This window comes from Vombatus ursinus, unplaced genomic scaffold, assembly GCF_900497805.2.
Source record: "Vombatus ursinus unplaced genomic scaffold, bare-nosed wombat genome assembly UNPS02014831.1, whole genome shotgun sequence".
Taxonomy (NCBI): Eukaryota; Metazoa; Chordata; class Mammalia; order Diprotodontia; family Vombatidae; genus Vombatus; species Vombatus ursinus.
Window position 1 is genome coordinate 660,167 of NW_020954609.1, and position 16,076 is coordinate 676,242.

The window sequence follows — 16,076 nt, forward strand, 5'->3', positions numbered from 1 at the left end:
CCCATCCCTTCTAGTCTTACCCCTTACACTTAACCCTACCCACACCTATCCCCCTGTATTCTGTGATTCAGTGTCACTGGCTTCATTGCTGTTCCTTGTACAAGATATTGGGTCTCTTCTCTGGCTGTCCATGCACCCTGCCTGGAATGCTCTCTTTCCTCATTTCTGTCCCAGGGCTTCTTTCAACTCCTAGTTCAAATCCCACCTTCTACAGGTGCGACGAGGCGGAGTCAGGGGCGGGGCCCTGGGAAGGGAGAGGGTGGTGTTTTGCTAGCGGGGGAGGGACCGGGGCGTCGGGGGCGGGGCACCGCCCTTCCTCCTGCCTCCTCTTGCTTCCCCCCCCATCTGAAAGACCCAGGGCCGGGGCGGCAAAGCCTAGCCAGTTGCCACTAGAGCAAGGCCTCCGTTTACGACACGTATGTGCGGCGGTGGCGAGGCCCGCGCTGCTTTACGGCAGCGCAAGCGAGGGTGGGCTGAGGCGCTGGCAGTACGGCAGCTGCGGGGGCAGCCTCTTTCTGGCCCTGCTTGGGACGTCTGAGCACCTCGGGCCAGCCGAGACGGTAAGTGGCCTGCGGAAATGGGCCCCCGCCGGGCGGCCAGGTTCCCGCTGCCGCCCTCCCCAACCCTGTTTTTTGTGGTTTGACCTTGGGCGCTACTGCCTTATGTAATAGTTTCCTGGGCCTCAGTTTCCCCCTCTGTCCCCGGGTCTGAGCCTAGATGAGTGGCGGCGTGCTGGAGAGCCCACGGAGGGCAGGACCAGAGGCGCGTGTTCGAGCCGCGCCTCCGACCGGGGGTGGGAGTGAAGGGGGGGAGGGGTTTGGGGGAGGGGCGGGAACAAACAAAAGTGAATAAATAGGCAATTGTCCAGGAAAAAGGAGGAGCCGGACCCGGACCGACGCTTTCCCTCTTACTTACTCCCTTGCCAGGGCAGCCGTGAAGTTCATGGTGAAAATGGCAGAGGAAGCCCTAGCGCCCCAGTAGCCGGTGCCCACTGGCCAGGTAGAGTGCCCATCCCGAGCCCCGTGTGGGACAGCCACACAAAGACTGAAATGACAATCCCTGACCTCTAGGAATTTGCCCTCCACTAAGGGGAAACCAGGTGTGTGAGCCAAAGAGATTTAAATTCCGGTCGTGGAGGGTGGGAGGTGGGGTTGGAGGGAGATCAGCCCCAAGATTTGGAAGATTGGGAGAGCTGGCCTTAAAGTGAGCAAGACCTGGGTTCAAGTTTTTCCTCTTGATACCTGTTGCTTATACTTTGACCTAGTGCCTGGCCTCTGTGCCTGGGGCAGTTCTCTTAAGAGGAAGAATTCTAGTCAGGAGGCTCATCTAAATCCCTATACTGACAAAAACCCAGATCAGAAAGCAGAGGCAAATAATCATTTCTTACCTACAAACTACCCATTTCATTAATTATTCTTACTGACTAGGTGCTAAGACTCCATTAAAGAAATGTTACTGTTGTCAGCACCCTCTAAATTTTAATGCCCTTGGTCAGAATTCTGGTTGGTTACCTCACCCTAGTTAGGCTCTGTTCAGTTAGAGCCACTCCATGGTGGTCCACTGAGTACTTGTCCAAGGCCAAGCTCAAGAATTCCTTTTCCATTCTTCCTTACTCTCTGATGACAGAACCTTGATTAGGCAGCTGAAACCAACTCTACATTGGACATGGGAAGATGCCCCTGCATGTGAAATGGCCTTTCCCCTCCGTACCTCCTCTGTCTTGGACTCTGGCCAGCAGTGTGGTCATGGGTCTTGTGGGTACCTACAGCTGCTTCTGGACCAGTGAGTGTATTTGGACTAAGGCTAGGGCCAGGGCCAGGAGGACTTTCCTAGGGAATAAAGTAGAAAAAAGGGATGAACTAAACCTTGGAGGGGGGACTCTGTAATTGGCAAGCTTTTGTTTGTCCCAGGTGGCTGCATCCATGAGTGAGAGTTGACATAATCCATCCTGGATTAGTCCTGGCTTGAGTATGGTTTGCTCTGAGAGCTGGATCTTGAAAGAAGGCTAGAGAAAGCAGCAGCATCTTACCTAGGGGTTTGAGCCAATTAATTGGGGAGGAAAGTCTCTACTTCCCTGGAGACATGCAGTTTCAAGGAGGAACCAGTAGATTGAATGAAGAGAGAAAACATTGGGGGTTGGCTGTGTGTGTGTACACACACACATACATATATATACATACACACATACATACAGAGTGAGAGGGAGAAAGGTAGCAGGAGTATTCTGGCTGGCTGCTCCGATATGGTACCAGCTGGCCAGCCCTCTGGGGGTCTTTGTCCTCTCTCAAAATAGAGTACATGAACCGCCTTAACGTGTACAACAAGGAGGTGCTGTACGAACTGATCGAGAATCGAGATCCTGGCACACCACTAATCACTGTCTCCAATCACCAGTCCTGCATGGATGACCCACACCTCTGGGGTATGTACTTTGGAAAGGTCGGACTCCAATGGTAGAGAAAGAGGGATGGCTCTCCAGTGCATACAGCCAAGGATGCTGTCATTTAGGAGTTAGGCAGGAGCCTTTGGGGGAAATAAAGAGCCTTAGGCCTTGGTCCCCACCTGAACTCACCTGTGGTGGTCCTAGTCATATGGTCTGCTTTGGATTGCTTTGTACAGTTCTTATGTGTATGCTTTTTTATTCTCCTCCACTTGACTCTAAGCTCCCAGAAGGCAGGGCCTTGCTCTCATCCCAACATAGCTGAGCACAGGGCCTTCCACAGAGTAGATATTTGGGGCATGTTTGTTGAATGAAATGAAGGTTGTCCAGAGTGAGGGAGGTAATGTGTCTGGCTTTGGAAATATTGGGGGTGGAGAGTGAATACCTATCAGGGGTCCCCTCCGCCTGGTACTAGTGAGTGCTTTGGATGAATTCCTTCTCCTTTGATATTTTGGGATAGGGACAACTTATTCAGGGTAGTTTCTGGGCATTCCCTAGAATTTGATTGAGAAGACATGGGATCTAATCTAAACTTTACCACTAGCTCAGAGTGTGATTGGACCAGTAATTTTAGCTCACCTGATATGTCACATAGGGATATTAAGGCCTGCCCAGTCTCCCTCCCAGGACTATTAAGATAACAACTGCCATGAGAGCCTTTGGGCAAGGAAAAGGCCCCATATACATGAAAGGAATTATTCTATTGGCATAACTTCAATGAATAGGTGTTGGTATCTGTACAGAGTCAGAAATCACCTGGGAATATGACTGGTATGGAAAAGTACTTGCTGTCTCTTAGGTTAATGCCAGAGCATTCCAAGAAACTTAGTTTATCCAGATTCCCCACCCTACCCCCTCCCCATTAGAAGGCTCAAAGAACCTTAAGGGCTTGCCCATCCCAATTGATGATGACTCCACAATCTTGCTCGAGCTTGGTCCTGGATTCATCAGAGAAAGAGGCCACTCAGTCTGGTTTTTCAGCATTCTCTTGGTTATATTTTGATTCTATGGAAATGAGTCATCTTTGTTTGGTAATGCCTTCTATAACCAGAATATTGGATGAACCAGAGAGTGTTCTGGTTCCTTCCCCTAATTTCTGGCTAAATAAGCAAGCATTATGTTATCATTATCATAAAGCTTGTCTCCAGTGCCTTGTCCTTTGTGGGTACCTAATAAATTTTATTTGGATTGCTTTGGTCACTATCAGTCAGTGAGGCTCTGTGCTGGTTGCTGGATACAAGAAGGTTGCCTAGCCCTGCCTTCTCTTGGTACCAGAATGTTAACAAAGGATAGAGACAGTAGGTGCCCCAGTCCTTGAGAGGAATCAGAATTGGATGCCACAGAGTTGGAAGGACCCTTGGGGGCCATCTAGGCCAACTGGCAGCTGAACAGGAATCTTCTCAAAACACCATCCCCAGACCAGACCTTTACTGAGAGGCACCTTGTTCTGCTTGGGGAGCAGGCACCTATTAGGAAGTTTGCACCTGGGGCTTCAGTGTGGGTCCAGATTTGGATATAAATCACTGATTCTGAGAGGTACAAGGAACTTCAGAAGCCACCAAGTCTAACCCGTATCTTGACTAAGAATCTCTCTGATGAAATGTCTTATCAAATGGACATCTGGCCTCCAGTGAGGAAGAACTCACTTTGTTCCTAATCAGCCCATTCCACTGGTGGACAACACTGACAGTTATTCCCTACACCAGACTTAAATGCCCCCTGCAGTTTATGCTCATTGCTCCTGGTTCTGCTCCCTGGGAGCAAAGCTCATAAGTCTGATTCCTTTTCCATAGGGCAGCACTTCACATGCCTGAAGACAACCATCATCCCCGCCCTGCCCCCCCCCACCCAAGTCTTTCTCCAGGTTAAACATCCCTAAGTGTCTTCAAATAACCCTCACATGGCATGATCCCTGGTCACCCTCCTTAAAATGTGGCTGCCACAACTGACCATCCAGAACTGAGCACAGACATCATCTGATCAGGAGATTTCATTGCTTCTCACTCAGATGTTTTCCACTGTGTTCCTTCCTTCCACTTCATGGGTTCCTTTTCATGAGTATATCATATTGGTATAGAATGCCAATCCACCCCTCCTCCCCACTTTATCTCATGTAGTTTTACATAAAACATGATGAATCACTTCCTGCAAAGTCTCTGAGGTTGAATTTATTACCTTGTGTTAAGATCTCATTTTGTTAAATACTCACTGTGTTTTCGTGTCTGAGACTGAATTTCATTAACGTCTTTCTTGGATACTGCCTCTGAATTACTAAGCCTTCCCACTGTTATTCTTCCTATATCATACCCCTGTAGTATTCTGAGAGTATTATATTCTCTGTAGTATCTGACTTAGCAAGTGTATATGGGAAGTTTTGGATTGCTTTGTACAGTTCTTATGTGTATGCTTTTTTATTCTCCTCCACTAGACTCTAAGCTCCCAGAAGGCAGGGCCTTGCTCTCATCCCAGCATAGCTGAGCACAGGGCCTTCCACAGAGTAGATATTTGGGGCATGTTTGTTGAATGAAATGAAGGTTGTCCAGAGTGAGGGAGGTAATGTGTCTGGCTTTGGAAATATTGGGGGTGGAGAGTGAATACCTATCAGGGGTCCCCTCCACCTGGTACTAGTGAGTGCTTTGGATGAATTCCTCCTCCTTTGATATTCTTGGGTAGGGACAACTTATTCAGGGTAGTTTCTGGGCATTCCCTAGATTTTGATTGAGAAGACATGAAATCTAATCTAAACTTTACCATTAGCTCAGTGGTAAAGTTCTCGCTGGTCAAGAGTTATGCACATTAAGCCCTGGTCCAGAAATCCCAGTCTCTTTCAGTGATACCATCTTCTCAGCCAGAGAGAGATTGTCATTGATGGAGGTGATCAAAGAAGACTTCTTGAAGGAGGTGGAACTTTAGGCTCAATGGATGAGTAGGGTTTAAATAAGTATAGGAAGAAAGGATCCTGAACCAGGATATAAGTGAGCAAAGGCAACAGCAGGAATGGGCCTGGTACATCTGTAAGGCCAGTTAGCTGGAGCTGAAGGTGTTTATAGGGTAGGACTAGGAGATGAAGTTACAAGAGTAGGTGAGAGATTGTGGAGAACCTTAAATACCTGGCTGAGTCCTTTGACTTGTCTGGTAGACCATGGCGAGCCATTGAGGGTTTTTGAGCAGTGGAGGCATGTAATCAGAGTCCTGTTTGTGCAAAATAGATTAGAGAGGCAGGAGCTAGCTTCAAGAAGATTAGGAGGTTCCCGGAGTAGATGGAGTGAGAAGAGGGGATTCTAATCTAAGAGCTATCCTGGAGGTGTAGAATCTAAAGACTGGAAATAAAGAGACTCAGAGATGACTAGGCAGTTTCCAGGTTGGGTGATTGGGAGAACAAGGGTGCCTTTGACACAAATGGAAAGTTTAGGAGAAAATAAAGCAGGTTTGGAGGGAAGATGGGTTGGATTTTGGATATGGCAAGTTGGAGGAGCAGACTGACCATCTCTTGCCCAGTATAACTTTGAGCTGGTGAGTCTTGGAGGGCTAGAGCTGCTGGGAGAACTTGGTGGCCCTCAGGGATATCACGCATGGACACAGTGGTAGGGGTGAAGGAGGCCTGAGTGCCTTCCCTAGCTAACTTCTGTCTTCCCCCAGGGATCCTGAAACTCCGCCACATCTGGAACCTGAGGCTGATGAGGTGGTAAGTGGGGCTTCCTAGTAGAAGGAATGGCCCCCTAAACTGGAGATGAGTTTTAGTTCCCATCTCCCATCCCAGGCATATTTTGAAGGTGTCTATTTTTCTTAGGGGTGTAGGAGATGGAGGTATGACCTCTCCCTCAGAATTTCCCTGCTGCCAGCAGCATTATTGGAGTTGGGGGTATGGGGGGAGAGTGTGGGAAGTTGAAGTCTTCAGGCTTGTGCAAAAAGCAGCACCCACCCTGCTGCCCTACAGGACCCCAGCAGCTGCAGATATCTGTTTCACCAAGGAGCTGCATTCTCATTTCTTCAGCTTGGGAAAGTGTGTCCCTGTATGCCGAGGTGAGCCCCCACCCTGCAGCCTGGGAGCTACCTTGACATCCCCCCACCCCCATCCCCCAAACTAATAAGCCAATGCCCCCTCAAGGGTAAGTGTGGTCCTCGGGTACAGGATAGAGAAGATACTTCTGTAACTGGGGCCACTTTCCCTGAGCCTCCCCTTGGGTTAAAGGAGAAGAAAGAAGTGTCGGTCAGTACTCCCATCCCCCCCTGCTCCCCAGACAACCCCCTAACCCTAAACAGAGAGCAGGCACTCACTAAGAAGTCCCACCTCTTCCAGACTGTGTGTTGCCAAGAGCAAGGCTAGGGTCTCTTCTCCCTGTGACATCCCTTCTCCTTCCCTTACCCTAACTATAACCTGATGGTAAGGGGCTGGGGACAGGGATGGCTTTTTTCTGCTAGGGGATGGCGTCTACCAGAAAGGGATGGACTTTATCCTGGAGAAACTCAACAATGGGGACTGGGTCCACATCTTCCCTGAAGGTTGGTGGGGGTGGGGGGAGGGGAGGTGGGAAAGGAAGCTAATAATGGTTATGGAGCAGCCAGCAGGAGGAAGGGTTGGCAGGTTCCCCTTGGGGTAGGGGGAAAGAATTGAAGTCCCTGTCCTATACCATCATGCCCCACTCCTCTCCCCCTAGTGCCTCTGGCAGGCCTCATTGGGTCTCGTGTGAGGGGAGGCCTCCTTCAGCTGCTCACCTCCTTTTCTTTCTTCAGGAAAAGTGAACATGAGCCAGGAATTTCTTCGTTTTAAGTGGGGTAAGTTGGGGGGTGACCCAGACTACTGAGGAGGATGATCCTTGCCAACCTCAGGGGAGCAAACCTCAGCCATTTCCTCTGGCCCCACATTTCTCCCTTCTAACTTCCCCAGACCTTTCCAGTTCAGTGGGCATTAGGAGTGACTTAAAGGTGGGCTCCTTCTGTTAGGCTTATTGGGGGTATGACCTCTACCTCACCTGCTCCATTCTTTCCTGGCAGGAATAGGGCGCCTGATTGCTGAGTGTCACCTCAACCCCATCATCCTTCCACTCTGGCACATTGGTGAGCTTTCTGGGGAGGGAGCCTGGTGGTGAGTTTCCTGGCATTTGTGGTGTTCAGAAGGCAGTGGGAGACAGGAAGAATAAGGCTATTCCTTGGTTTACTAGAGTCCAAGAACTGGGAGAGAATGGGAGTGGAGGTGTCTAGGATCCCTCCCTTCCCTCCTGTTTGACCATCTGCCTTGTTTTCCATTGGCCTTCACGCCTGTTGTGTAGGAATGAGTGATGTGCTTCCCAACGCTCCACCCTATTTCCCCAGATTTGGACAGGTGAGTGGGAGCCAACCAATCTCTGGTTCTCTTTCTCCCCCTGCCTCCCCCAGGCTTGGCCACCACAGGGCAATTCCATTCCTGACTCCTTTGTATGGAGGGAAAGGGGGCAGGAAGGAGTTGCCAGTGGTGTCTTAAGAAGCCCCTTCTGTGGCTGTTTTCTGCTCCATCAAATGAGGTTAGACTAGATTTCTTATGATAATGATTCTTCCTCCCCCATCCTCACTTTGGTCTGGACCTTTAGGGAATTCCTGGTGTGGAAACTCCCTCCACCAGTACAGCAACCTCTCTGTAACTTAAAGTGTTGAAGGCACTGAGGTGAGGTGACTTGTCCAGGGTCACACACCTACTATGTTGCTAAGCTCTTCCTGACTCTAAGGCTACTCTGTCCACCAAGCTGTGCTTCCTCTCCAGAATAGCTGCTTTTCAGGTGGTGTTTCAAGATTTACACAAAAAGTTGGCCTTCTAAGTGGACAGAGAACTGGGAAGGGAGCCCTCAGGAGCTGAATGGAGTTGTTCTCAGCACAGGGGATAGGGAGAGTGGGGAGAAAAATTCACACCAGTCAGGGTTCTTAACCTTTTTTTACATAATGGACTCTTTTGGCCAATTAGGGGGCACCACAGCGCACAGAGTTCTGGGCCTGGAGTCAAGAAGACTTGAGTTCAAATCCACCCTGAAATGCTTGCTAGCTGTGTGATTCTGAGCAAGCCACTTCACTGCTGTCTGCCTCAGTTTCCTCATCCGTAAAATGGAGATAATGATTGCACCTACCTTCTGGTGTTGTTGTGAGGATTAAATGAGATAATAATTATAAAGTGTTTAGCACTGTAGCTGGCACATAGTAAGCACTATATAAATGTTAGCTACTATAATAATAATTATTATATAGTAGAGCTTATAGACTCCTCATAATGTGTTTAAATACACAAAATAAAATGCGTAAGATTACAAAGAAAAGCAAAGATTAGTGAAAAGAAAGATGTCATTTTTTTCCCCACCCAAGTTCATGGACCCTCTGAGATCTTTCTGTCTGGTGGCGCCCAGATTGTAGGGCAGGATTTCACCTGCTGTCTTCCTGACTTCAAGTCCAGTACTCTATTCACAACATTGTGCTGCCTCTCCAGGCACTAGGAGCATGAAGGGTTACAGATAGAGGAACTTAGGCTCCAGCATGAGTGACTTAGGATGTCCACATCTAAGGACTTCCTGGTAGTGGCAGTGTTGGGACACATGGGCCCTTAAGGCTAATGTTGGACACTGGTGGGTAGGGGAGGTGGGCCATAAGGGACAAGGATTGGGGATGTTAGGACACTTATAACGTAGAATGTTAGAGCTAGAAAGAGGCCTAGTCTCACCCCCTCATTTTACAGATGAATAAACTGAGGCCCAGTTTGGGGAAGGGGGCATACCAAAAGTCACACACAGAGTTAGTGACAAAACCGGAATTAGAACCCTACCTCTTGATTCCCAGGCTCATACTAGCCTTTCCTCAGCCTTAGCTTCTAAGCCTTTGGAGATTCCCTGCCTCACTATCTCCATTTCTTCAGCCCCAAGTTGAGTGGGGAGGTGGGTCCCTCTGGATCAGGATTTGAAGTGGTTGGTTGGCTCTTTTCACACCCCTCTGACATCCTCTCCCTCTACCTCCCAGAAAATCACCGTGCTCATTGGGAAGCCATTCAGCGCCCTGCCTGTTCTTGAACGTCTCCGAGCTGAGAATAAGTCAGCAGTGAGTTAGCTGGAGAGTGCAGTTGGGTTTGAGAGAGTTGGACATCCTCCAGGGGACCCCTGGGCTATTCCTTGAGAAGGACAAGGGTCTGGAGTGAGAGAAGCAAAGAAATACTTTTAGTCTTGTGTGGGATCTGGCTGTGAGCTCCAGGGGAGAGGAGGTGGGGCTCTCCTACCAGACCAGCTGTCTGGGTCTCCATGCCCCCTTCCCCAGTCAGGGTCAAGACATCCAGACCCTGACCATTAGTGGCATGACACCCTAGAATCATGTGCACACAAACGCATACCTACCCAACCAAACCAGATCATATTTGTGAAAAGCTTTGCATGTTGCCTTGTCCCTTCCCTTCTCACTCTTCCTCTTCCCACTCCTCAGCATGGTTTTTACCACCTCCCATCTTCCCCTAGAAAATAACAATGGATAAGAAAAATAACATTGGGTAAGCTCCACATCTCTGTCTCTTCTCTCAGGTGGAGATGCGCAAAGCCCTGACAGACTTTATCCAGGATGAGTTTCAGAGCCTGAAGGCACAGGCAGAATTACTCCACAACCACTTCCAACCTCTGAGGTAGCCTGGGGGCTCCCATGGCCCTGAGCTGATTACTGAGGAAGCTCCTGCCCTGCTAAAGGCTCTCCCACTCCATGCCATCCTGCCAGGATGGCCTGCTGCTTGTCTTCCTTCGATGCTCTTCTGGAGAAGGTTCCATGTTCCTGCCTCAAGATCTGAGAGCACCCCCTAGTTCTCCCCAGTCCCACTCTCCTGGTGGCAGCTCAGGGCATCTGGCACCTTGGATAAAGAGTTGAACTGTGTGCATGGGGAGCCAGGAATGGGCTGCTTCCCTTCCAGACACCAGTATCTCACCCTGGCCAGTGCATGGGGGAGTGTATATTGGGGGTGGGAGAGGAAAGTCAACTAGCAAGTGTCGGTAAAGGGTTTGGTTTTATGCTTTTTAGACCATAGGTTTCACTCTGGATCATCCTTTTCTGGGCTCCCCAGTGGGAGTTCCCTTCCTTCTGTTTTTCTAGATAGAGCAGCAGTCCCTCTTACCGTATGCCAAAACTTTTTCTGTGGTCTCTGGTGCAAATCAATGAAATGGTGGCCTGGAAGGAATGGGACAGTTATGAGGCTCACTGTGATGGGGGTGTGGGGGGGGGGGGCGTTCACGCAGGGAGCAGAGAGAGTGTCACGGTCAGGATGTCCCTGGGCTCAGAAATGTCTGCTTTGCTTTTGGCTCTATTGGGCAGCATTTAGCTGCCCATGAGGATATATTATGGTTGCCTCCGTATTCCCTTGAGAAGCCTGCTCAAAGCTCCCATTTTAACTGGAACACTCTTATGTGCTAATGGAACCTTCTTTGGAGTTCCTGTAGTCTGGATGAGATGAGGCTGGGAAAATTGTTACCTTTCCACTTTTTATCTGAGAGTCTGCTTTGCATTTTGCTCTGCTGGCAAATAGTGAAGACTGGGGAGTACTGGGATAGGTAATCAAGAGGTCACAGGACCTAAGAAAGACTTAGAGGTTAGATTTGTGAGGATCCTTAACAGTCATAATGATTGTCTACTGGGATTGTGATCTGTGTTGGTGGGAATACCTTTGCGCATACATAAAATCATGGAATAATCTTGAAATATTAAAGTATATATTCTCACATATAAGGGAGAGGCAGACTGGTTCTAGTTACTCCCAGAAAACTTTCACTCTTCCCTCTTTCCCCTGTGGCCAAGGTTTGGTCGAGGCAAAGCAAGCTAAGGGCAGGGAGACTGTCTCAGGGCCTCAGTCCCACTGGCGTCTAGGGAGAGCAGGAGCCAAACTTGCATATAATGGGGACTGGGAGCAGAGTCACATTCCTTTTCATCTCAAGGAGTTGTTGTCTGGTCCAGAGGAGGAAACATTACTCCTCTACCTGCCCACCCCAAGGCTGTGATAGCCTATCTCTCTCTCCCCACTGTCTTCTCTTTTATGCTTGTGTGATTTTTTAATAGATTTTTAACAATAAAGTCTATGTCTGTGCCATGATTCTACCTACTTCTGCCACTCCAGTCTCTTTATGTTCTGGGAATGTGGTAAGAGAGATGAAGTTGGGGGGCTGTGGGGTGGAGGTGGTGGGAGTGGGCTTGGAGTCTTCTGCAGAGCTTCAAATCATAACCTCACAGTGTCAGAGTGGTCTGGGCCCTTCAGATCAATGAGTCCCATTCCTTTATATAGGGGAGAGCTGAGGCCCAGGGAGTTGCTGCCTGAGGTCACAGCAAGTGTTTTGTAACTAAAATTCTGTCGAAAGTAAGCTATTTTGTCATTTCCTTGTCTAATTGCACCTTCACCTGCCCTGCCTGTTAAAGGGAAGAATATTTATTTTTTATTTTTATTAATTTATTTTGATTTATCAACAATCACTTCCATAAGCTTTTGAGTTTTAAATTTTTCTCCCCCTTCCTCTCCCGCTCCCTCCCCAATATAGCATGCAATCTGATATATGCTATACATATGCATTCCTATTAAATATATTTTCACATTAGTGATATTGTAAGGAAGAATTAGAACCAATAGGAGGAATCACAAGAAAGAGGGGGAAAAAAAAGCAAAACAGAAGGAAAAAAAAGAGCAAATAGTATGCCTTGATCTGCATTCAAACCCCATGGTTCTTTCTTTGGATGTGGATAGCATTTTCCATCATGAGACCTTTGGAGATGTCTTAGATCCTTGCATTGCTGAGAAGGGCTAAGTCTATCAAAGTTAGTCATTGCACAACGTGGCTGTTAGTGTGTACAACACTCTCCTGGTTCAGCTCACTTCACTTAGCATCAGTCCATACAAGTCTTTCCAAGTTTTTCTGAAGTCTGCTTGCTCATCATTTCTTATAGCACAATAGTATTCCATTATATTCATATACCACAATTTGTTTAGTTTCCAATTTCCGATTCTTTGCCACCACAGAAAGAGCTGCCTTTTTTTTTTAATTTTTTTATTTTTGTACATGTGGGTCCTTTTCCCATTTTTATGATCTCTTTGGGATACAGCCCTAGAAGTGCTATTGCTGGGTCAAAGGGTATGCACATTTTTATAGCCCTTTGGGCATAGTTCCAAATTGCTCTCCAGAATGGTTGGATCATTAAGGGCAGACTATTTAGCTGGGGTTTGTGTTGTCAAAGTTCTGCAACCACCCTTTGGAGGATGGCAGTTTAGCCAAGGTCACACTCATGGGAGTAGGCTAATCAAAGTTTCCAGTTAGATGGCTCTTACTGGTTATCTTAGGAAACAGGTACTGAACCCCTCTGGTCATGGGCGGTGGGCATTTTGCCTCTTTCTTGGGGTACCACATCCTCCCTGGCCACTCAAGTTCAGTAAGTTTATACTGCATACTTACTACGTGTGGGTGCTGCATGCATGCATAGTGTAATAAGGTGGCAAAAGGAACTAGTTTTGGGGGGGAGGAAGAGGGATAAAAGACCAAGACCTGGAAAGAATCTCAGAGCCCAGCTGGGCTAGCTCCCTTGTTCTTAGAGGCTTGACTTGGCCCAAGCACCCCAGGTAGCGGCAGAGGCAGGATTTAGACCCTGTCCCTCTGACACCCTCCACTGGCCACATGGCCTAACCAAGCCAGCCAACATGGAGCAAGGTACTAGAGACATGAGGACCACCACCAAATTGTCCCTTGCTTTCAAGGAATCGGGGGGGGGGGGGGGGGGGGACAAGGGAGGGAGGTGTTAATGCAGATAAGTACAGGTTAATTTGAAGAGGGAAAGAGTATTAAGTTGGGGATCAGGGGAATGGCCCCTGAACTGAGCCTTGAAGAAACACAGGTATTCTATGGTAGAAATCAGAAAGGAATGTTCTCATCACGTGGGCACAGAGGGCATGGCAAGAGCACTGGCAAGGAAGAAAAACAGTAATTGTTTAAAAAACCAAAACTATACAGTAAAGAAGCAGCACGGCCTGGTATATAGAGCTGGGCTGGAGCCAGCAAGACCTATGTTCAAGTTCTGCCTCTTAACAACCAGTGACTAACCCTGGGCAAGGCACCTAACCTCTCTGCCCCCAGCTGACTCTTCAGACTGGAAGGTGCAGAAAAGGTGCCAAGTTGCTCTGGTAAATTGATCCAGTCAAGAAGTTTCTAAGCTATACTAGGGAAAAGAAAATAATCAAAGAAAGGAGAGGATGGGTTGGCGGGGGGGGGAGAGGGGGAAAGTTGGGGGGCAGGTGGTAAATACTTAACCACTAAGAGAAAGCAGAGCTGCTTCATTCCTGGCCTGTTTCTGTTTTCTTTGTCCAAGAGAATGGCCTTAGCCCTGGAAATGGCAGCCAGTGAGGTTGACTAGGATTCCTGGGAAATTCTAAATACATCACACCCACAGTACAAACTTAGAGTTGATTTATATGCTAACTAGCAGGATAGAAACAGCAATTGAACTTCTCAATGCATGTAACCAAACTTTACTAATCAATATTTAAAAAAAAATAATAAACATCAGCCCCCTCTTAGAGGTCCTAGTGAAGCATCTTATACTGGTGTCCAAGACAAGGTATCCTCTCTGTCCAGCTGGAGGCCATCCAGTTGGTGGTCCAGCAGGTCTTCACCAATCAGCACTGCCCTCCAGCCAACATGGTGATCTACTATGAATGACTTAGCTATTCTCAGCAATACAAAGATCCAAAACAATTCTGAAGGATCTATGATGAAAAATGCTATCCACCTCCAGAGAAAGAACTGATGGAATCTTTTTTATTTTTATTTTTTTTATTCATTTTAAACTTAAGTACAAAATGAGAAAAGGAAAAAAAAAAACCTTTCCATCTACACAGCAGAACATAAGAGAGGATTCAATATCAAACAATAAATTTCCATTTCAAGAAAACTGCTTTTCTGTGCTTTGTTCTAGGTTTTCTTTTGTTCTCCACTGTGCACTTTTTATTTTTTTTCCTCCCTCCTGTCTCCCCTGTCCTGGAGAAGGCTACAATTTAACGTGAATATATATACATACATGTATAATATATAAAACATATATATACATACACATACATGGTGACTTTGCACAGCCTTCGTCACTTAGATCCAATTCACTTGCAAGTCATCACCTTCCTGATGTCATGGTCCTCTTTTGAGAATGAAGGAGAAACAACACTTCTACAGGCTATCTTGCCCTCCTATATCTACCCACCCCTCTAAGAGTCCCTCCCTTATCCTCTCCCATACCCTCCACCTTCTCCTTCTATCCACCTATTTTTCTAAGAATTTCTCCCTTATCCCCTCCCCCTACCTAATTCTTAATCTATACATCCTTCTAAAAGTCACTCCCTTATCCTATCCCCTCAGCCTCTTTTTTCTTTCTAAATTTAGAAGATTTTTATACCCTTCTAGATATGTTATTCCCTCTTTAACCTGTCCCAATGAAAGTAGGGTTCCAGCACTACCAGCCCTTCACCCCCACTAACTTCTTCTGTATCAATTCTTCCTTTCATGCCTCATTTACATGAGATAATTACTCTTTTTCATCTCTCCCAAAGCAGTTTTAATTTTTAGAATCACCCTCATTCTACACAGCTCAGCCCAAGCCTTTCTTTCAAACTACCTAAATAATAATGACAGAAATGAGTATTGCTAACATTTTTGAATATAAGAAGTAAACAGTTTGACCTTATTGAGTTCCTTATAATTGGTCTTTAATGTTTACCTCATATTTCTTATGGAAAAATATGTCAAATTTTCCATTAAATTCTACTCTTTTTGTCACAAAACCTGAAAGTCTTTCAATTTGTTAAATATCCTTTTTTCCCCCATTCAGGGTTGTACTTAACTTTGCTGGGTAAGTTACCCTTGGTCATAACCCAAACTCTTTTGCTCTATGCAATGTAGTATTCCAAGACCTACAGTCCTTCAATGCAGAACTGCTAGATCTTGTGTAATCCTAATTGTAGTTCTGCAATATTTAAATTGGGTTTTTTCCCTTGTTGCTTATTATGCAGTTTAGCGGTTCAGGGGTCCTGGGACCCCAAAATCACAACATGCAGGTCCTGCCCAAAAGAATTCAACCCAAGCCTTCTTTCAGCCAAAGACAAGGTTTATTAGAACATGCGTCATATTGGGCAGACTCTTAAGGAGTCTGAACATTAGTAAACTATTGGCTAGATTGTAAGAATTTGACCAGTGGCTAGATTTTAAGAATCTAAGCATCTTAATGGAAACAAGATGGACCTTATATACAGAAAGACTATGGGAGGGATCTAGGAGTGGCCAAGTAATCTGGGAGGTAATAGAATTCCAGGGGTGGCCAAGGGAGAATGGAGCCCAGATAGGATTAAGGGTGGGAAGTGGCCTAGGGCCATAGAGAGGAATGGAATTATAGCCTCAGGAGAATGCCAGAGATTTGTCCATGTGGGAAAGTCTAGGGTTTCCTTTTTGGGGTCTAGATCCCATCCTCATTAGTTACAATATTTTCTCCTTAGCCTGGGAGCTTTGAAACTTGGCTATGATATTCCTGCAAATTTTCCTCCTGAGATCTCTTTCAGGTGATGATCAGTGGGTTTTTTTTTTTCTTACTTCTGCTTTACCTTCTTGTTTTAGAACTTCAGAGCAATTTTCCTCAATAATTT

General features: G+C 46.9%; 1 protein-coding gene across 4 annotated transcripts; it reads left to right on the top strand.

The window, feature by feature from the left end:
* The first annotated feature begins 449 nt into the window (after positions 1-449).
* On the top strand, positions 450-11,517 carry TAZ (tafazzin). 4 transcript variants are annotated; one of them, XM_027838955.1, is made up of 12 exons: positions 450-560; positions 927-1,099; positions 1,627-1,782; positions 2,294-2,422; positions 6,080-6,125; positions 6,378-6,463; positions 6,863-6,943; positions 7,175-7,216; positions 7,436-7,498; positions 7,711-7,763; positions 9,413-9,490; positions 9,961-11,517. In XM_027838955.1, exons 3-12 carry the CDS (start codon positions 1,674-1,676, stop codon positions 10,060-10,062), a joined length of 789 nt encoding a protein of 262 aa, XP_027694756.1. In that variant the 5' UTR covers positions 450-560; positions 927-1,099; positions 1,627-1,673; the 3' UTR covers positions 10,063-11,517. The 4 variants fall into 4 exon arrangements, with proteins under 4 accessions (XP_027694756.1, XP_027694755.1, XP_027694758.1 ...); XM_027838954.1 differs by having other exon boundaries at positions 927-999; XM_027838957.1 differs by lacking the exon at positions 1,627-1,782.
* The last annotated feature ends 4,559 nt before the right edge of the window (positions 11,518-16,076 follow it).

What these genes read in the sequence shown, in the direction of transcription:
- TAZ (XM_027838955.1), top strand. Translation starts at nt 1,674, where the DNA reads ATGCCCCTGCATGTGAAATGGCCTTTCCCCTCCGTACCTCCTCTGTCT. An exon ending in GTGTGTCCCTGTATGCCGAG is followed by an intron (nt 6,464 to 6,862) that starts GTGAGCCCCCAC and finishes TTTTTCTGCTAG; the next exon opens with GGGATGGCGTCTACCAGAAA. An exon ending in ATTTCCCCAGATTTGGACAG is followed by an intron (nt 7,764 to 9,412) that starts GTGAGTGGGAGC and finishes TCTACCTCCCAG; the next exon opens with AAAATCACCGTGCTCATTGG.